General features: G+C 42.8%; 1 protein-coding gene across 12 annotated transcripts in view; it reads left to right on the forward strand.

Annotated features, from left to right (window-relative positions):
• LNX1 (ligand of numb-protein X 1) overlaps positions 1–22,461 on the forward strand; it is a 119,829-nt gene that overhangs the window by 82,740 nt on the left and 14,628 nt on the right. For 9 of the 12 annotated variants that reach the window (XM_063157267.1, XM_063157273.1, XM_063157269.1 and 6 more), the window contains 6 exons: positions 3,644–3,885; positions 5,477–5,632; positions 10,916–11,071; positions 14,294–14,496; positions 16,066–16,437; positions 21,474–21,605. In XM_063157267.1, the coding sequence (XP_063013337.1) occupies positions 3,644–3,885; positions 5,477–5,632; positions 10,916–11,071; positions 14,294–14,496; positions 16,066–16,437; positions 21,474–21,605 (1,261 nt within the window). The remainder of the gene's footprint in view (positions 1–3,643; positions 3,886–5,476; positions 5,633–10,915; positions 11,072–14,293; positions 14,497–16,065; positions 16,438–21,473; positions 21,606–22,461) is intronic. The other 3 variants (XM_063157276.1, XM_063157279.1, XM_063157275.1) reach the window with 2 other exon arrangements.

The raw sequence follows: 22,461 nt of genomic DNA on the forward strand, positions 1-22,461 counted from the left end.
AGTGCAGAGTGTCCCTCAAGTGTGGAACAGGGTGCTGGGCAAAGATTGCCCTGTGGCTGCCTGTGTTGATACCAGCCAGAATTGCAGCCCTGGGTGAAATTTCAGCAGCCACCACTGCTCTCATACGGCCCAGTGGTTAGCTCATACCAGAATATCAGACAGTAGATATCTGCTTCATAAAAGAGGCTGTGCAAACAGAAGAAACTATTTTCTCTGTTTCCTGTGCACCTAGTGACACTAATGTCACGAACAGTACAACACACATTATTCATGTCTGTTTATCTCTCTGGGGTTTGGCCTTCAAATTGTTTCAGTATTGCACGGCTGCACAGATGTACTCACTGTCCAGGCACGACTGGGAAGGAACATAAATCTGTGGTTCACCTTGGCCTGCAGACAGTGCTGAGTTCACTTTCTGACTGGCTATGTTAATCAGGTATCCCACTCTTCCAGCTGCAAATCAGGCATTGTGATTAATACTCACAATGAGAGAGCTAATTACTGCTGGCATGTAGCTGTTTTATGTTTCTCTCTTTTCTGGGAGCCAAATCCAACCATATGGAAAAATGTAGCTTAAACACTGTAAATATGATTCCACTTAGACAATCATTTCTTCTGTTTTCTGTTATCACAGCAGTGTCAGCACAAGCAAAACAATGAAAGTGAAGAGATGCTGTTGCAAATTTTGTTACAAGTTTGAGGTATTGGGACTTATTTTCCCCTTCTTCAAGGACACTGTGTTAATCTGAAGAAAGAGGTCTTGATTTGTGTTCATTTATGCCTGCCACAATTATTTAAGAAATAGCTTCAGTGATCATACTTGAAGAACTCTGGTTCTTCTTTAACTATTTCTGGCAGCGCTAGAAAGATATGCTTTGTGCTTTGTATCATGACAACTTGTCTTCTCCAATAAGCCACATCTTAAACTGTGTCAGTCCTCTCCACATTCAAAGTAGCTGTCTTCTGTTCATTGCTGTTGGAATGAAGCTGTTGACTGTGTGTCTGCAGTGCAGCCAGCAGCAGCAAGTGAGGATTTCCACAGAGAGGGAAGGCTGTAGCAGTGAGCTGCAGATGGGCACCAGGCAGTGATTGAATCCAAATAGCTGGGAATCTTTGGGCAGAGCCACTTCTGATCTTCATATTGATCTTCATAGAGCTTTCCAAATAAAAAAACATCTGCATCTGAGAACCCATTCACAAGGCTGATGTTCTAGTATCAGCCACTGAAACTTTACTGACATGGGAAAAACACAGGCAAATTAAATAAAATAAACAGGAGTAGGAACATCTCTTATCATATTCTGAATCTTTGCAAGATTGTTATAAAGTAGAGACTGTCTTCTGAGAACAGCAAACAGTTCTCCCCAAAGCCACTTCTTTGAGTTGAGATTTTAGACTATTTCTAAACTATTTTGTCAAGCATTCATAGGCTGGATTAGCAGATGTGACTTTACTAAAAGAGGCAGATGTCAAGGATGGGTTTCTAAAACACTGTGATGAAGATGTTTAAGTGAGTAGCAAGAGGAAAAGGCCTTTGTGCTTCTGCTTCCCATGAAATCTAAAGGAGAGCATCCTGCCATAGTTTAGGGTTCTGGGGGAAGTGAGAAAATCTGGAAGGAAACAGAAAAATACCTGCTGCAATGGAGGCAGGAGAGTTCTTCCTTTCTTTACATGACTATTGTTGCAGTTTTGCCTTGCAATGGGTGCCTCAAATTGGTCTTTTGAAGTAGTTGACCAATCTTGTTCATTGGTCTTTTGAAGTAGTTGACCAATCTTCTCTTCCATAAGAGTACTTTCCTCTGAGATGCCTCATTCTGCTCGTGAAAAGTTTGAGAAATAACTTCTGTTACAGCCATTCCTATCCAAGCCTTAAAGCACATACATAACCCTTACACAGTGGCATCAATATGACAGATTTTGGTTTGGGTATATTTTCCTTCTTTAAGATAAAAGTTGTCAGAAGCAGCATGAAGTAAATGATGGTAAACCATAATCTAGTGCCAAAAAAAAAGATTCTAACTAATTGTCTTATCAAAAGTCAGTACCATGATAGAAATTAAACTGCTACTCTGAAGCTGATAGACAGCTCAATGATATCCTCATATCATCTTTCTATCTCAGGAGGTGCTTCCATAATCACTTCTCTTCCAAGTCTTCTGTTCAGTGTACTACTTCTTTTTGTGACACTTAACCCACTAGCGTTGTGTACTGTATGTATTATGCATTGCTTTTTGAGCATGCCATATATTACGAAGAGCTTTCTATCCCTAAGGGTTTCTGCAGCTATTTCTGTGAGTTTGTCCTACAGGGCACTTTCATGAAAGTCATCAGTTAGCCTTCACCATGAAGAAAGGGATAATAGTAACTGAAAGTAGGCCAAGCTCATTAGATTATGATTAAAAGGCAGATTTTTATTTTTTAAATGCACTGAATGTGGTTCTAGTGGGTGGGCACTGGACAGAAGTGGTGCTGATGAAGTCACAGGTGCCGTGTCCTTGGTCACTCTGTCTTTTCAGTTATTTTATAGCTTTAATTGAATACTGACTCATGAAGACTACAGTGACCTTTAATTTTATTCAAGTGACTTTCTTTCATGAGTCTTAAAAAAGAAATGCCATGCATGGTCCTGCCTTTGCGGTCTAGGGTGAATCTAGAGCAGGTAGTTGGAAGCATAACTACATGTGTTTCAAAGCAGGTTTGTAACTTGCCCTTATAATGCTGTATCTTCAGCTCTTTTGGCAACATATGTTGCTCCACTAGAAACAGAGGGGTTTCCCCCAGAAGTAGTTTAGAACCTGCCTTGAGGTCCCCGAGCTGGTGAAGTCCCAGGCTGGCCCAAGGACCTTGGCATGAGGCCCCAGCCCCTTGGTGGGAGCTCTGCAGTCCCCCCTTGACCCTGGTGGGGCTGCAGGGTCAGCAGGACCCCCTACCCCCCCCTGCACCTCTTCCTCTGCCAAGGCAATGACCTGCCTGTTTTAGTGTCTCAGCTGAGCTGGAATAGCAGAGTTGGCAACTTCACCTCTGTGGCTGAGTTGAAAACAATTCATCAGACTCAGTTCGAGTCGTAAATGGTACAGGCACCATTTGGGGCCTGGATTCCTGCAGCCCCAGCCCACCCACCTGCAGCCCTCCCTTCATGGGTTGCTCGGGTCTCTACAAGACACAGTGCCATGCTCCACATGTGACCACGTTGGTAACTGGGAGGGTTTTTCAGCAGGCAGGACTGGGTAAGCTGCCTTTTATTTTACTAGCAGACCCAGAGAAGGGTCAGGCCTCACCCTGCTCTCCTTCATCAATCACAGGCAAGTAGGAAATTACAGATTGTAGCCTCTGGTCTTATTAACCACCTGCTATTCTTGTCCTCTTACATCCACAGTAACAATTTATACACATAAGAATATACACAAGGCTGAGGCTCTCTATTTTTCCTTGACCAGCAGTGCTCTTCCCATGTGAGGTAGTAACTCACCTCCTTTGAAGCACACACTGGCATTTTCCCTCTTGTTCCATCTATATTTCACTGGTCACCATGATCATCACAGGTTGTATTCCAAGCGCTTCCTTGGAACCAGAGAGTGTCCATAAGTATGCAGCATTTAAACACAACTTGCTATCATGTCTCTCTTTCCCCCCTTCTCCTCAGGTGTAAAGGAGCATCCCACTATGGCCTTACCAAGGAACGGAAGAGGCGTTCCCAGGACTGCTCTCCAGACCGTGGCTCCAGCTTGGCAGTGGCTGCCCTGGGCCCTGAGCTCTCAGCAGCTGCAGCCATCGCCTTAATGACAGACGAGCCAGGGCTGGTGAACCCAGCCTTCAGCCCCACCTCAGAGGACAGCCAGCTGGGCAGCAGCCCCGGGGACCTGCACCGCAGCAACCGCAACCGGAGTAAGGGCCAAAAATGGCAGCTTCAGGGCCTGCTAGCCCCTTGCAACATCCATTTTTATGTTAAATACGTGTCACTGGAGGATTAAAAAAATAATTAAAAAAAAAGAAAAAGGGGTGGGGGAAGTGAAAGCTTTCATTTTTCATGGTTTATCAAATTGCGCACTCAGTGACCCAATAGATTTGAGGTGAAAAAAAAATGGCTTGGCCAGGGGCGGGATCAAGCTGAAAACAGACTAGCTGTACACATGTAAACTGCAAATCTTTAGAAAGATTATTTAGGTAAGTCAGCTCAGTTAAAAGATTAAATGTTATGTGTGATGGGCTGGGGAGATGGTGTAGCTGGGTAATGTGTCTCCACTAAATCTTGGTGGCCCAAGTAATGCCCACAGACATGGGCACCTACCCAAAATCCTATTGGGAACTGTGTTTCCCACTTGCCAAGTATTTTCAGGAAAACATACCCTTAGGAGCCTGGGAAACATCTGCCAGCTTCTTGGGAAGGTGCAGTTTGGAGGAGCTGGTCCTGCTGAAATAACAACAGTCAGGGACAAGCTGCATCAGGAGACTTTGCCTTGATCTTTCACCTTGTGACACTTCACCTGTCTCTGGTGAGTGTCATGCTTGAAAAACAGGGCCTGGCCAAAGCAGAGTCAGAAGTGTTAAGGGTGAGTTCAAAGCATGTGTTTGAGGATTCTGAAGCTAAAATGGAAAAAGCCCACCTTGTGCGCTGCCAGTTGCATACGGGGAAAATGGATGAAGGGATGAAGAAAGACTAGGAAATGAGAAGCATTATCCATTTGTTGTGCCAGGGTTTGGAGAGGTGAGGAAAGGAAGGGTGCAAGAAGAGAGCACCAGAATCTCAATAAATTCTGTCAGTTTTATTGAGTGTAGAGGCCACAGTCTGGTTTGAGGGAATGTTGTATTATTAGATTACAATATTTGGCTAGCATGCAGAGCTGGAACAGACAGAACAGCCACAGCTATGAAGATATCTTTAGCAGGATGGAAAAGAGTGACATGTTTTGAAAGTATTATGACTTTTCTTTTGTATTGCTGTATCCGAGTCAGAATATGTGAGGTTTTGATCCCTCCCACCTGATGATAATATTTGAATTTTTTACATGAAACAGTTGGCAATCATTGGTGGCTTTAGAAGCATTGCAAGGTTTTGAGACAGAAGTAGTAGTGGGGATTTTGTCAAGAAGAGTTTTTAATGACTTCCAGCTTTTTTTGGTCAAACATGTATAGCTGAGAAAATATGTATTTTTCACAGAATTTCTCCTAATTCAGTCTTGATGGAGGATTATTCTTTCCAAAACTACCACACTCACAGGAGATTTCTCCATGTGATTAGCAAAACAGACAGGAAGGAGGCAATTCGAGGGTGTGGGACTGAGGTAGGGTGATTGTACCCAGATTCAGGTGGGTGCAGCCTTGAAGTACCAGCAGGACTCGGGGGCAAAGGTGAAGTACAGGCAGCATATGATGTTGGTGTTACACCCCATCATATGCCAGGGGCTTCAGAAATGCTGTGGTTCTAGAGCAGAACTGCTGAACTGTACTGATTTGGTTTTTTTTCCTGCTGTTGCAGCTCGACACTTTGAACGTTCCACTATAAGAAGCAGATCTTTTAAAAAAATAAACAAAGCGTTCAGCGTTCTTCGAAGGACAAAAAGTGGAAGTGCTGTTTCCAACCAGACTGACCGGGAAAGGGAGACTGTTGGAAACTCTGCTGCTGGGGAGGAAGGTAATGTTTTGTTCATCTTGTGGTATCACTCAAAAGGGGGTAGGGGGCCCTGTCCATGTGGGAGCTGGATATCCATGACTGACGTGCCTTTCATGTGGTGGGCTGTGCGTGATTAAAACAAACAAACCAGAAAACACAATCTTTCCTTATTTTCTGATTTCAGAAGATGTTACTGACTGGCAGGCAAGAACATTGCTGGGGTGTGTGGGACCTCACGTAGGGCTGTTCTGGTAACAGCCTGCATGCTATAGCCAGCCCAGGATCTAGCCCACGGGATGTGGGATCTGGGCATCTGGGATCTGTTACTAGACCTGTCATTGATTTGCTCTGTAATTTTGTGCAAGTCTCTCCATCGGCATGTGCCTGTCCCTCTAAAGCAAATGGATCACAATAATCATACTTGAGAAGAACTTAATGAGTTTTGGCTAATGCTTATGAAGCACTGGAAATTCCCAGTGGGAGGATGGTATGGAAGTGCGAAGTACTGTAATTATTCTGCATTTCTGTGGGCTCCTTTATTACCTCAGCCAGGAAGGTGATGAGGTAAGAATGCTCTGCTCTTAAACAGCAGGGAGAGGCAAGTTTGTCTGATGTATGCCAGGGATGAGGGGTCTGGCAGGTAATAACACTTAACATTTGGCATTCTCAAAGCAATAAGCAAATGTTACTAATCAGTTTGGACCATAATTATGAAACCAACAATGGCATTCATTCATCAAGAGGAAGTGATGATAGAGTGGGAATCAATGTCCTAATCAAGGTCTCCACTCACCTTATTATTCCTTTGCTTGATGCCTCAGCACCTCAAGTCTCTTCCCAGATCAAATGTTCAGAATGCAGGCTTTAAGAATACAAAATACCCAGCTTCCTTTTGCTCTGTATTCAAGTTCTCATTGAAACACACACAAAATAAGCACAAAAGGCTGCCAAATGCTAGTTTCAAGCATCATTGTGATGCCATTGTGAATAATGGTGAATTGGAGAACCATGTTCAATATTCTGCTTTATTTGCTCGTTCTTTCAGGAGAGTTTCACTATGTTACTGTGGTACTTACTCTCCTACTTCACATACTCGCTGACAGAGCCAAAATAAAACCTGGTAATTCAAAAGTGTGAACCTTCTCCATAAAAGGGATGGGAATATACTCCCTGACCTGGAAACATCATGAATAACTTTATTATATTTTAAAATAATTTTAAATTATTTTTATTATTAAAAATATTCCTTTTTTTTCCCAAGCAAAATTTTACAAGTTGTTTATACCTCTGTTTGAGCAGGCAGATAGATTTCTTGTTCCATAGTAACACTTCAATTCACTGTGAGCAAAAGCTTGCCTTTTTTTTAGGAGTGAAATTCTCCATGCCTCAAGTTCATATTTTTCAAAAGACATCCCTTCAGGATGATATACAGACCACTTTCTACCTAGACATATAGCTGACATTAGTAATAGCTCCACTGAATTCTTGGTTTCATGTCCAGCATGTGCAAATAATCTGGATACCAGCAGCACCTATCCAGTAGCCCGGTGCAGTCCAGATGTTAGCAGAAGTTAGCAGAAATGTGTGAAGATGTCACTGGCCTTTACATTCCCAGCAAGTGGAAAGCATTGCTGTCTCTGTAAGGGATGTGTAATGGCAATCACTCCAGGGCCCCACTGACAGTGGCAGGATTGTCAGTCTCTCCTTGGCTCTGCTTGTGGTTTCATTCCTCTGCACCCAGCGCGCCTGTAAACTTCCAAATGTATTCTGCTGCACTGGAAAAACCAGTTAGGCATATAATTACTTAATAAGCAGTTACTCTTAAGTATGAGATCACAGAAGCTGGGTACCTAAATTACTTTATTAATTACATTTGCAAAGAATGCCTTTTGATTACACAGTTCTGGAAATTGATCTTTAAAAAATGCAGCAAGTAAATTGAAGAAATACAAATACAACTTGAACAAAGATTGCAATTCAGTCCTTTGCAACAGGTGCTTTGTGTAATGGCATCTCAAAGGCTTTCTCTGTTTCTTCTTAGAGGAGGAAATGAATGTACTTCTTTCTGTAGCAGTTATCATCATCCTGCCAGCTGGGGGCTGGTTTTCTTCTACAGTTCTGTATGTTTTCTTCTTTTATTTATTTTTTTTAAACCTCAGCTGCTCTAAGCACTCTGCAGCTAGACTTCTGATCAGAGCTGTTGGTCAGCCTTCAGGGATAGCTGCTGTATGCTCTGCCCTGTGCTCACTGAGAGTCACACATATTGAAGAAAAGTGAGCCCTGTGTATCTGTCTCACCATTGCCGCGCCACTCTCCTGGCAGTGGGGGTGCTCCTGTGGGGGTCAATGAGGTGGTTCCTCACTTCAGAGGTCCCCACAGCCAGTGGGAAAGGTGCTGCTGCCTTTCCCAAAGTTTATGTCTGGGATCATCTGAGAAAAGAACTGAGCCATGACTCATTGTCCCAGGAGATCAGGCAGCGCTTCACCAACTCTCTGGTGACCACTTTCCTCACCAGGTTTAGTCAGTCCATGAGCAGAATAAAGCTGAGACTATGCCAGCCTCACAGAGTGAATAAGCCCCTTCTTGCTGATAACCTCTTCTTGATAAAGGAAAGATCATCAGGCAAAGCTCAATGTATAATTCATCTGACTCCAGTTTTCAGAATACCCCCATCTCAATTCACATGTGTCTGTTTAATGTGGTTTGCCTGTATTTTGGTCAAAGGAGCTCTGGGAATGAACACCACAACAAGTAGCCATGTATTAGCCCTCAGCAACCCTTCATTAAGGGTGTGTGGGTGCATTTAATCTGAAGCTGCTATGTTGGTTGAGCCAGTGCTCAGTTGCAATATGACTGTGAGGGTACAAGACAAAATAATGGTTTCTGATGAGGGAGAAAAAGCATTCAAATTCTTCTTAACTTGAAACTGAATCTAGAACAGGTTTTGGAAAAAACTGACACCCAGGGACATTGCATAATATGGTGTATAATGTCAAATGTGTTTCTGTTATAATTACAGCAAAGAAATAGTTACAGTCTAATGCTATCTTATACCTGGAGCTGGTAGCCATCCTGAACTGCAGAGATTACTTCATGATTTATGTTTATATCCTGTGGTTTCATTTGTTTAAACAATGCTATATGTGTTCATTTTGGATTTAAATGATTTGGGCTTTCTTTGTTTCTGTGTTTTTGTGGCATTTTCAGTAGAGAGTTGTAAAATGTCTAAACCAAAGAAAATGTTAGAGGTGAATGAAAAGTACAAACACTAATGAGAAAATATTTAAGGGGAAGGAACTGTTAAGATTTTCCTATTTTTAATACTTTGTTATTTGTAAAATCCCATGCCAAGAAATATTTGTCTGCAGGCAGCACCCAAGCTTGTGATATTTATCTGAGAGCAATTTCATTAACAGCATTTACAGTTACAAATAGCTTTCCAGGTCTGAAGTAGAAGTTTAGAAAGTTTAAAAGAAATAATTTCACACTGAGATGTGAGGGAAGGTGACAGGGACATGCTTAAGGCACGGATGCATTTAAGATGTAATATCTTCTGACTAGATCTACTAGTGTAAATAACCTTGACAATCTACTTAAGTGATAAAATATCTCCAAACAAAGAGTGTTCCAGCTTTGCTATGATTGTTTGTATCACTGTGCTCTTAGTTTGGCTTCACACCTTAAATTCAGTTCCAAGAAGGTCTATAGATATATATGTACTCTTTACTCAAACTGATCTACAAATACAAGTTGTGAACCAGCAAATGTTTTAGGAGCAAAGAATTTACAGGTACAATTTATAAACTTCCTTACAGTTTTAGAGTAAAAGAGCTCTGCTTTTGACTTCCAAAAACGTTCATTGATTTCATTTTGCAGTCAAGCCATTGTGAAAGAAATTTGATTTAGGATTCCTTGAGGATGGCAAATGTTTTTCAAAGTCAAACTCAGTCTCATAGTGGATGCAGTTCTACCATCTGGCATTGTTTTGCAGCAGTCAAGACCAGGGCAGCCCCAGCAGGCACTGGCAGAACCACAGAACACAGAACAGGCTTCCCTCTTGCACTGTTCAGTGTGAACCCTGTTATATTTTTGAGAGATATAAATATGCATACATATATATGATAGATAGATAGATAGATAGATAGATAGATAGATAGATAGATAGATAGATAGATAGATAGATAGATAGATAGATAGATAGATAATATAAATACTTCAGTGTTTGGAAAAGTACGTGAAGAAAAAGAAGGTAAGTGAAACACAGATGGTATCAACCATTTCATGGCATTAAGGCTGCCTGTATGCAGAAAAAAGTGGTTTATCCAGCCCCAGGACAAGACAGTGCAGCCCAGCCTCTGTCTCAGGAAGGCTGCACCCCACAGAAATCCCACACTATTCCTATTTTTCTCAGATTTGATTCAGCTGCCATTCTGATTTCCCAAAGCAGCTGTTACAGAGCTGGTTCAAAGGACTCTGCTCTGGAGCGATGAGCCAGGCAATTTCCCGAAGAAACATTGTCTCTGTAGCACTTCCTCTACTGCAGACTGATGAATTTCCCTGCTGTGTTTGAGAGTCACAACTCTTTAGATGCACAGTCAACTCAGCAACAGTTTCATTTTAGTTCTTTTGGGACTCCTTTGGTGAGAGGAACGTCCAGAAGCAAGAAGAGAGATTAGAACTGGCATCACCTTCTACCTGCCCCTCCATTGGAGAAGCATCACTGGAGAATTTATGGAAGGCATTAAATCAAAATGATGGCAAACCTTTGGAAGGATGGCATGATAAATGAAAATCTATTGGGAAGGAAAATTTGCAGAATAAAGTTCCCCACCAGCACAAGGGCATGTGATACTTACAGACACATTAATTTTCCAAGACTAGGTTACACAAGCTTAATTTAAATTCTGGTGTCCAGATGCTGGGAAGGATGAATGTATGCTGCTGCAGATGGTCCTGTTTGTGGGGGTGAGCTGGCACATTACTCAGGCTGCCTGATCTAAATAAGCACTTGCAACCACAGATACAAGTTTTGTTTACAGTGACCTTTGATTATTCTGGCCCCAAGAGTCACAGCAAACATTGTCACACTGAGTCCTGGGAATGAAGGCAGAAGCTACCCTCGTGGCAGCACTGTTGGAAGGAGCATGATGTGCACAGAATTCAGCAGAAACCTGAGCACTGGAAGAATGCTACCATTAAATATTATAAACTGTGGGGAAAAATAGTATGCTTACTTAAAATTTTGAAATTCTCTGTCATGGCCATGAAGTAACAAATGCTCAGTTATATTGCTTATATTAACAGATTCAGAATGCTCCATACAACCCCCTGTGACAAAAACACAACATTCTGTGGGAAAACCTGGAAGAGTCACCAAAAACAAGACAGAAAGTTTCCTTCTTTCTAGATTCAGCAGCTCTTCGATATTTAAGGACTGGAAATATAAAATGGTAAAGAAAGGTATGCAATACTCCTGGGTTTTCCTGCTCTGGAAAACCTGACCAAAGAAAATGGAGAATTTTAAATAAGAGTGTAAGGGCTGGAAAATGGAGTCTGTAAAAACTGATACTCCAGCCTCACAACAGAATGTATATATGTCTGAAAGGTACAAGCTCTCAACTCAGTTGGAGTTCCTTCGATTGGGTTCCTAAGCCCCCAGTCATTGTATGCAACCGTGTTCTAAACCAGGGTCCACCTTTTCTGGGTATGGTCTATGCATTAATAATTCGATTTGAAGACATTGCTTTCTAGACATGGCATCATCATGAAATATGCATGGTAAGTTTTCATCAAACTGCACACAATGTATGCAGACTTTTTGGTGAAAAAGCAATTATGAATTTTCTTATTCATATTATTTTTAAGAAGTGTATTTGTGTACTTTATATATTTAGATTTCCTCACTTACTGTTAGTTTATCAAAATAGGCATTAGGTAAATAGGTTAGTTTATCAAAATTGGCCTTTTACTTATGACATTCTAGGTTGTTGAGAATACAAATGTCTGGGATGAAAAGAACAGGCAAGTCTTCAATTAAGAGAGCAGAAATTAATGGTTCATAAAGGAATTGTTTTGGTTGCTTAGCTTATCTGAGGAGAAAATATTTCTGTTTAATATGTATATTTGATAAAGAACACAAGTCAAATGAAGACAGGAAGTGAGGCAGTACAGCCTGCTAACTATGAAAGGGTGGCATTAGAGACTTGCAGACTGGCAAAAGAAAAATGTCTTGGAAAGATTTGGGTTGTTGTAGACTGCACATTTCAGAAGGAAATTAGATATCAAAAATTCCTCTTAAAAAATCTGCATAAAGCCATATTGAAAGTCAGCCAAATACTAGTGCAAGACTTAACAAACCAGATGAGGCATTGTTCAAAATGCAAAGAAACCTATACATATGTGAAGATGTAGGTAAGTCTTGAACAAGAGTAGAGACTTGTTCACTGCCACATTGCCCTGATTTTGGTCTGGGATAATTGCAGGTTGAAATAACATGAGAGTGTCAATAGCTTACTCAGTCTACAATTCTCCATGGACAAGAAACACGACTGAATAATTCCTTTAGAAGGGTTTTCAGAATGAGCTATGGGAAAATGAACATCAGTGTCAAAAAGCATAGTTTGTTAGGATGTGAACAGAGTCATCATAATAGGTCAATTATAGCACTGCTTTGTTATCTTTAATATATACATGTATATTAATTTATTTGCATGCAGGGAAGACCTAGGTGTCTGGATTTTCATCTGTATTTTTGCACATAACCCTTACACATAACCCTGAACACATAACCATTATAGCCACATGAAATGTGCATGCAGGGGTCAGGCCATTGGTGATTTTTGAGGAGTATTTGTGTTGTCTGACTTTAAGCGCCCCACTGAGATGCCAGAGTTAATTGCCTCTTTTCTTACACAGCAGTGGAGATTTGGCACCTCCAGGGGTGATTTAGCATGGGAATATATCTCTTTGGGTGCCTGTGCACTGCAAAGGAAGTCAGAGCAAGTAGATCACCAAACTGTGCATTTGAGGCCTGGATTTAGATCATGTGAATCCACCCTTCAGGCTAGAGAGAACTGAGCAAATTACAAGCTGAGCAAATAGCATTTAGAAAATAGAGGAGCGAGGGGGAAATGAAGCACCTTCCATTCCTGAAATGTTAAAGTTGCCTGCAAAACTGAAGTAAACCTGTATTAGCACAGAAACTGCTATTGAATGAATAAATGGTTGAGTATTAGGTTGGTGAAGGCTGTGTAGTTATCTAGACAGACTTTTATTGCCTGTCAAGTCTGTGTAAAACCACGAAGTCGAAGTCTGTGCTACTGGTAGGTGCTTTTTACAGACGTGGAGGAGGACAGCTTCCCACCCCGAAGAGCATATGATCAAAGAAGTGGTAAGGGATGCAACATGGTGTTTCTCAATATATTTTTCCTGTTCTTTTTTTCCCCTTGTCCTCTCTCAAAAGGTTTTGGTGCCTTGCTGGTTTGGTGCCTTGCCTGCTAATTCTGTAGTAGCAAATATTAATTCTATCTCAGATTCTGGTCTATAAAGTTTCATTTTTCACTTAGCTGCTATTTATTAACACTCATACTTTCATTTCTAAAATAAGTTATTGAAAAAAATATTAGCAGGTAATTTTTTGACTTACAGGTTTGTCATATAACCACTGGATTGGATTCACATGCAAAAAGTTTAAATGCTTTCTCTCAGCTTTGGGGAATTCAAAATAATTGAAGGCTGCTATGCCTGTGCTGGAAAATTCACTGCTGCTTTTACCTCAACTTTGCTCACTGCTGAATATGGATTAAAATTTTGAATTTACCTAGAAGAAAACAAAGTATTGGTAACATGCTGTGAAATCAGACATGCCAGTTGAAAAGTAGGGTTTGGAAGATGATACTCTAATCCAGTGCCTTTTAAATACAAAATGGACCCACCATTAGTCCCTCCTCCCCCAGCCAGATTGCCAGGGCCAGCAGAGATCTTTCCCTCCAGGTACTTTGAGCATACTGTGATTTTAATTGACACATCACAGTAAGAGTCGCTCATTCCTACTTCCTAGAGTTCAGGCAGTGATGAATGGAGAGTGGTCTGGTAGGAAAACTACTGTGTGCTTTGGTTTGTCCAAACCTTTGGTTTGTTGCCTTTCTGGTAGCTAAAGATAAATTAAAGGCTTCCTTGGATGTCACAAGACAAGAGCCCTGTCCTCCACTGTGACACCAAAAATGGAGAAAACAGGGCAGCCTGGGATGCTACCAGTGAGATAGGGTTTACAGCCAGCGCAGCAGGGATGGATGTTTGCTGAGGTGCCCATGCCCATCTGTTCTAGGGCCAGCAAGAAACCGTGGCCTGGTTCTGAGGTGTCTCTGGTGACCAAAAATGTATTTGATTTCCTTAAAATATTGTTGTGTATAACTGTAAGTACATTTCATCTGTCTGGATTACATCAGAGGTTTAAGGCTGTATTTTGTGGGGGAAAGAGGAAGTTTGAATATATTAATTGTAGAAAATTCCCTTCAAGTCCATTCAGCAGGCTTATCTATCCTTTTCTTCCCACTTGGTATGAATCATATACATGCATAAAACCTAGCTTGACTAACTGGCAGGTACTTGAGGTTGTGCAGTGCATGTTTCAACAAAGCAAAGCTGTGTTGTCAGATAAATACCTTACAAATGCATTTCCAGGTTTTCCCAGGCTGTACCACCTGATTCCAGATGGGGAGATTACCTGCATTAAGATCAGCCGCAGCGATCCCCATGAAAGTCTGGCCATCAGGATCGTGGGGGGCAGTGAGACCCCTTTGGTTCACATTATTATACAGCACATTTATCGAGATGGGGTGATTGCCAGAGATGGAAGATTGCTGCCTGGAGACATGATACTAAAGGTACAATACTGTGGAGGTAGGAGATAAAAATATCCTGACAAAGAATGAGATGGTTGAAGTCGATCACGATGAGATTTGCAAAGTTGCATGCAGAAAGCTGTTCTAAAGTTCAGAGCACCACCTGTAAGGCACTATGATCTCAAAGCTTTTGCTGACCCCACTGGTAGCTGAGGACATGCCAAAGTTGTGCCATGCTTTCTGCTTTATGTTGGACAGACTTGGCCAAAGGGAATTCCCTTTGGAAAGGGATCACAATGTGGGCATACTTCACTCTAGCAGTGAACAAAAATGCTTCTGGATGGTGGTTCCCAGCAGCAGCTGCATAGCATGCACACCCAGCTATGTGTTTCAGGGAGCCTTTTTGTCTTGGTGCCAGCACAGGGCAGCATAGTTAATGGCACCACTAAGACAAAGCTGTTCCTGCAGGGCACAGCCAAACTGCACAATGAAGCTGTGACTGTGGCACGGATGGGCCCAGCCTGGCTCTTCCCTGCCATGGCTGACTGCCCAGGATTTACCAAGGATTCCTGTGAATTTCAGCCCCATCCTGGTGCAGCTCGTGCTGTTTGTGGTACCCAAGGTAGCAACTTAAAGCCAGTTGAGCTGTCTCTCTGGGTGCAGTCCTCCTCACCAGACTGCAGCAGAACAGTTCCATTGTTCCCACATAGGAAATCTGCAAAAGCAAACACCAGCCGAATGCCTTTGTCTGTGCTGGGGATTATTTCTCTTACATTTTGGAGATGTTTCTTAATACTTAAATGGTTCAGCTTGTGCAATGTAAAGCTACATGGAAATATCTTGTCTGATTCAGGTTTTCTAGCCAGCGATGAAATACAATCTTGCAACTGGTTTTCATTTAGCAATATAAAGTGCAATGCTTAGTCACTCTTACACATATGAACATGATGGGATTGACTGGAAACTCTTTTTTCCTCTTTCTTTTCCTCATTCAGATTTAAAAAGTGGTAGTTATACAGTTTTATTCTCATCTGAATTACATCTTATCTGGAAAACACTGAGGGAAAAGAAGGAAAGTCTGATTCTCTAGTGTGGTAAATCAGCATAATTGTTAGTAAATATCCAAGGCATTTAAACTTGTACTTGAGGCTCTTTCCTTCTTTGTAGTTAGAGATTCATTAGTGAAGATTTTTTTTTACTGTACCTAGAACAGCTGGGAGATAAAGAAGAAAAGAAACAGCGGGAAAACAGTGGGAGTGAAAGGAAGGCTGGCAAGGCAATTTGAAATCAGAAGCCTGTGGAATAAAACTAAGATATATGAAAGGATATTGGAGCTTGGGAAAGAGCAATAAGAAAGATGAGAACTAGCATGTATGTCTGGAGACTATCAGGGAGGGAGGAGAAGAAAAAGGACAGAAACTGTCTGTGCAGCGCATCCTTTCCTTGCGGGGAAGATTGTTCTGCACCACAAACTTGGCCTCGTGTGTGACACAGTTAGAAATAGCACATGTCACTTCATATGAAGACATCTGTGTATCTAGATCTGCCCTCCTCAGTGCCAACTCAGAACAGACCGTCTTTCTGCTGCTGATTTACACTTCTCTATTCCAGGTAAACGGCATGGACATCAAAAATGTGCCTCACAACTACGCGCTGTCAATCCTGAAGCAGCCGTGCCACGTGCTGCGCCTGACGGTGCTGCGAGAGCAGAGGTACCGGTGCCGCAACAGCGGCCTTTCCCTCGATGCTCACTGCAACAGGGACGACAGCTTCCATGTCGTGCTGAACAAGAGCAGTCCGGATGAGCAGCTGGGGATAAAGCTGGTCCGCAAGGCCGACGAGCCGGGCGTGTTCATCTTCAACCTGCTGGAGGGCGGCATGGCGGCGCGGGACGGGCAGCTGCAGGAGAACGACCGCGTGCTGGCCATCAACGGGCACGACCACCGCTACGGCAGCCCCGAGAGCGCCGCTCAGCTCATACAGGTCTGTCCTCCCCGCCCTGACCACGGCGGTTGAGCTGGGCAAAAAGCAAGCAGCGGTTTTTCACCATCCACTGCAAAGCAAACAAACACTGAGCCTGTGTATCTGGAAGAGGGAAGGAGTCAAGATTGGAGGGGAATTTACTCCTGTGAAAGCTCCTTGGTTTTACTGTGGGGATGAGTGTGAGCATGAGCATGGACTCCCACAGAGGCACCTGCTACCAGCAGGGTTTGGAAAATATAGATCAGTGCAAAATCTGTATACTCTGATCATCACCAGAGTGCTGCCAGCTGCCAGGAGGCGTGCCAGCCTCCACTCTGGCAGCACTGGTTCCAGCAGACACCTGACTCCTCTGGCTCAGGAGTCACTGTGCTCTCTGGTACAGCCCTGGACCAAACCAGAGTAGCCTAAGGCTGTGGACTACCACTACAAGGTAGTCCACACCTTGTAGGTATTTCTTACCTAAATCCAGTATATTTTGGAAAAATGGATCTGTAATTATTCACCTCTGTTTAGACTCACATGGAGTACTAAATGGGTGCTAGCTAACACAGAACTGTCAGATGAAAAAACCTCATGCCTTTCTCAGGTGCAAAATTGGTCAGATTCTGCCTAATTTTCCCTCCAGAACCAATTTGGGATTTTGTTTACAGACTATGTTTTTATAAATCTTCAGCATAAAAAGCAAAGCCAAGAATATTTTGTTGCTTTTATCTCATATTTATAGCTGTTATTATACTTGTGCAATTTTGAATTTCATTTCGAGGCATGTAGATTGTTCACATTTTGAAGAAATTCATGGGCTTCAGTAACAAGATGTCAAATCAGGCCAGCTTCTTCTTCTTTCTGACCGGTATAATGAGGGTAATATCAGTCAGACTGAAGCAAACAGTCAAATCCATGCATTTTGTGGAAAGGATTTCTGTGTTAGCATAGATTCACCGTTTGTTGTAGACAGCTTTTATTGTGAAGTTTATAGCATAGGTGAAGAAAATATCATCCCCTTACATAATGCCAGTTGTTGAAATTCTGGTCCAGCTTCTTTCTGGATTACCTTATGTAGCTCAGTAACTGGGAACAGAAGGCAGAAGGGGGAAGTTTTAAATTCTCTAAGGGCAACAAGTCTGGAATGAAAAATTTTCTAAAAAACTTTTATTCTTGGAACAGTTCTTTATGGCTACTAAACAAGGCATCAGTGCTTCATAAGCAAAAAACGCATGAGATGAAATGGAAAAAATTACTAACAAGAGTATTCACATACAAGTGTTTAAAAGTGCCACCAAAGCCCTTATTGGTCTCCAAAGAGTGGATGATAATTATAATAATGCTTGAAACGCACACCAATCCTTGGGAATTTAAACAAGCCCATCAAAGGGGAAATTCAGGTTTCCAAACAGCCAGGATTATATTGCATTGATGTGAGCTCTACAAATCACATTTATCTAATGCAAAATTCCTGGAACCTGTGTCTTTTTTGTTGTTTTTCATCAATTATTGTTTGCCTTTCCTGTTTCCATGTTATGCCAGAGAAAAACCTTTATACTGAAGCCACAGGTGTTTTGCATTTGCTTCTTACACGAAGGGCTATTTCACTGTGTCCTCTGATTTCTCAACAGCATCCTTCCTGCCTATTGAGAGCTCAGCATGCTGCTTGCAGTGCATTGAGGTCTTCTAATTTATGGTGGTGAAAGCTGCAAATACACCATCAGTTTCTTTAAAAACAGAACATTCACTAAAAGGTGCAGTGGCTTGTTAAACCAAGCACAGCAGGAAGACTGTCAGATTTCTGTGTAATCTGATTATTTTTGACTTTTAAATAATTAATAATTGAGACAATTGAGACCTATAGAAACTATACAATAACATATGTGAAGCAATTGCTAATCAGTAGATTAAGTGTCTGGCTGTTTATAAGCTCTAAGCTCTGTCACAAGAACTGAAATGAAGAAAATGTATAAGTCCTAATTAGGAATGTGCACACATCATAACACTTGGGTATTTGCTGCCTCCTGTTTGCCACATCATCTTAAGCCATGGCCTCGTGTCAGAAGTGGCATTTTTGAATCTAAGTAACAAGACATTCCACATCTGTTTTCCATGAGTGACAAGAAAAGTGCAAGGTAACAGATATGGGGTGCCCATGTGAGCACATCGAGCCAAGCGACATGGGCTGAGTCAGACTTTACTGAGCCCAGATGTTCACCCTCCTCCTCACCTCCTTCCCCCACAGTTCAGAGCAGCTGCTAGGGACAGAGGAGCAGCTCTTCTACCCAACACTGCCTCTGACAAGCAGGTTGTGATGTGGAGCATATCCGTGCTCCATCATCCCAGTGAGACATGGGGCAGCTTCTGCCAGGAGCAGCCCTGCTGCCTCTGTCTAAGGTGCAATTACCCACTAGATGCTCAGAAGTTACCCTTGTGTCTCTGCCTTCCTACTTGATTTGCCTTGGCCCTTACAGATTTTAATTCTAGCAGAGTGTTTCAGCTCTTACTTGCACTTGGCATCAAAGCTCACCTCCTCTCTTTAATTTTCACTTCAGCATGAAATACAGAGAAAGAATTGTGGGAAAAGCCACTGGTAAGAGAGAGGGAAGAGATCAGAATGAATCAGCAATAAATAATCTGATCAGTAGAAACATTAGTGGGTTTTCATATGTATGTAAATACAAAAGCTGTTCTAGTTGTTTGGATAACTTTCTAAACCACTCTGACTTCTGAGAAACTACTCAGCATGACTGGCCCGTAGACAAATGTGCCATTGCAACAGAGACTCTTGTTGAACTTTTGCTAGTTGTTCTATGAGAATTAATCATGTTTTACAACCTTTCTCTAAATAACCAGCTTTGAGGCTTACCATGTGGCAGCAGATAAATTTCAAAAAGAAGTTAAGTTGAAACTGTTCATTTTAGAGAAAACAGTGTTTTCATATGGCCACGTGCCCTTGGGAGGTGTTATCTCGTGTTGTTCAGTTCCACCTCAGCCATTTAACAAACTAGGGACCAGGGTGGTTTCCTTTCTCCCAATATACAGAATTCTACTTTTGGGTACCAGTTGAGTCCAGAGTCCATGAATTAATATTCCATAAAACCAGATCTGTTAAAAATGCCTAGAAAGTTATTTTGAAATATGTGTGTATGCACTAAATTGTATATTATGAAGCTATGAAGATTTGAGTTTCTAGTAAAAAAAAAATAGCATTCCCCAAGATATTGGGAAAGTAACAAAGACATGCACATTTTTTACTTCACTGAAAATAGCATGGCTTGAACATGTATATTTCGAACTTGAAGTTGGAGGTTTAGGAGAGTTAGGTTGCTTTTTCTTAACTAAAATGACATTTTTCCAAAGCTTTTTTAAACTCTCAGCTACAGCTATTGAATTCAACTCCAGAAAGGACAAACAAAGCTATAAAAACAAAATTCCCAGAAGCTTCCTCTGGCTTCTGTTAATTGTCTGTGGGAGATTTGATTTCAATAGTGCAACTGGATCTGTGTTTGATTTTCAGCTGCTTTTTCAATGCCAGCTTTCCCTGGAGCTTCTCCCCAGTGAGCAGTGCTAGCAAGCGAGCCAGGAGTTCTGCAGCCCCAGGGCTGTGGTGCCACCAAGCATTGCAGCTGCAGCCCCAGGGCATCGGGCTGTGGTGCCACCAAGCATTGCAGCTGCAGCCCCAGAGCTGTGGTGCCACCAAGCATTGCAGCTGCAGCCCCAGAGCTGTGGTGCCACCAAGCATTGCAGCTGCAGCCCCAGGAGCAGCAGGCTCCAGATATGTTTGTGGGGCCTTCACGTTGGATACTGAGCAGTGCCTCTGGGATAAGCTGAGAGCCAGCAGGCAGGAGCGCCTCTGCAGACTGGTCATTAAGAGCCCCTCCTTCCTGGCAAAACAGCAAGGTCTTTGGCCTAGAGAGAAGAAGATTAGAGGATTAATTTTTACATCTTCTGAGTATGCCTCTATAGCACTGAGGTTATTGCTACACTGTTCTTCATTTTAGTTTAGTATATTTGTTTGTGGCAGGCATCTATGATTTATCTGGGTAAATTCCACTCCCTTTCAGATTTATCTTTGCATCACTGTTGTCTTGAACAGATTCATATGAGCCTCAGTGAGGGGCAAATGAAGCCATTTGCTTCTAGGGAAACAGTGATGGTTCAATAAGATAGAAAAAACCCCCACCTGTACACAGAATTAACACTAATATCAGGCAAACACACACAGAGCCCCTTGAATATAACAAACAAACATAATCTCAGAAGTATCTTTGCAGCAATCTCTCAGGCACACAAGTATTCTGACTGCATTATGAAAAAAGGCCTAGAAGTTCTTTGAGCTTGGGTTATTTGCTTTGAAACTGCTCTTCCTAGATTGAGAGTTTGTGAGCTGCTTTCCCATCCTAAACTTCATTACCCTGTGTGCTTGCTTATGCCCACCCTCTTTCTCTGTGCTCTGCTGCTGTAGGATTTTATTTCGTTAAAGAAAATACCTTTTCTCCCTTTCTTTAAGCTTCCTTACATTTGTCATGCTCATTGCATGCCGGTGGACTTAATGACATTGTTTATTCCCCACTTCCACTGGGCAAGGCCTAAGCACATCCCTGGTTTCAGGGTTAATTGTAGCTTTTTCAGCTTTTCCATCCATTGGGCAGCAACAGCTCTGGTAGTTTGCCTGTCTCTCTACCATGGCCGGAGAATCGCAATGGTATAAACCTGTCTATACCATTGCTTTGCAGTGGTATACACAGGGGCAGAAGAGAGCTGACCAGAATGCACTGTGGTGGATCACTGCTTTCAGCCAAATTTGGGGCGGGTAGGAAGGATTTTTTAGAGTTATCACCAAATTTTCAAGAGAAATATTAAGTAGCAGACAGTAAACTTTAATGAACTTCACTGACCTGAACTGACGCACTGCTTTATGTCACAGCAACCTCATTAATGGGAAATCCAACCAACGTTTAAGCGGTTCCTGCGTTTCCCAGGCACTGTGGGGCTGAGGTGCGGGGTTGGCAGCGCTGGGGCCGTGGGACTCACAGTGTGCTCCCCCGCAGGCCAGCGAGAAGCAGGTTCACCTGGTGGTGTCGCGGCAGAGCCGGCAGCAGCCCCCGGACCTGCTGCAGGAGGCGGGCTGGGCTGCCGGCGGCTCCCAGCCCTGCCCCGCCGAGAGGAGCGGCCCCGGCAAGGTGAGGGCTCCTGTGGGGTGTCTGCCACCCCTGGGGCGGGGCAACGGGAGGGCAGGGAGTGTTGCGTGTCTGAGGGTGTTTGCTCTGGCTTCTGCCGCCAGAAAAAGCACGTCTCGCTTGGCAATGGAAACACAAAGGCTGTGCCGCTCATTATCTCTCCACTGGTTCTGCCCTGACTCTGCCTGGCGTGGGAGGGAAAGAGAAGGCAATGGGCAGTGCTGGGGCAGGCGCTGATGTGCACACAATGTCCTGGCCACGGCCGCAGGTCTGACCAGCAGTGGGAATCTGCAGGGGACAATGAGCTCCAACAAAAAGAAAATTTTTTCCGAAGTTTTTCCATCTGTAGCATAGTCTTCAGACAAAAAGCTTTCACATGCTGGCCTAAAAAATTCCCATAACCTACTTGAAAATTGTGGTCATCATTAGGCTGTTGCTCATTTATTAACATGCCCTGGCTGCTGGGAGCTCAAGGACTTTCTGTGGAGCTTTAGACCCAAAGCATGTTTGTTCTGCTTTGGCAGCACCTGGAGCTTGCATGGTGTGGGGTCTGCAAGGGCTGGTTGTGCGCAGCACCCAGCCCAGGGACACAGCGCAGAGCAGCCATCTCACCCAGATCAGGCTGTGATTGCCACACTGTGCCCCAGCTGTCCCTGTGTACCTGGCCAGAGTGTGTGTTCCGTGCATCTACACTCGCAATATTCTCTTTGCCTGAGGCAGAGAGATGCTGATCTTCAAACGTAGGAGGTTTTAAGTATGAACCAATGCAGTTAGAGTTTTGAAAATATGTTTTCTGAGCTTGCTCAGTGTTATTCTTTCCACTTTAGACAGAACAAGGCATGTCCTTGGAGGAACTGAT

This window comes from Melospiza melodia, chromosome 5 (assembly GCF_035770615.1).
Source record: "Melospiza melodia melodia isolate bMelMel2 chromosome 5, bMelMel2.pri, whole genome shotgun sequence".
In the NCBI taxonomy this organism is placed as follows: Eukaryota; Metazoa; Chordata; class Aves; order Passeriformes; family Passerellidae; genus Melospiza; species Melospiza melodia.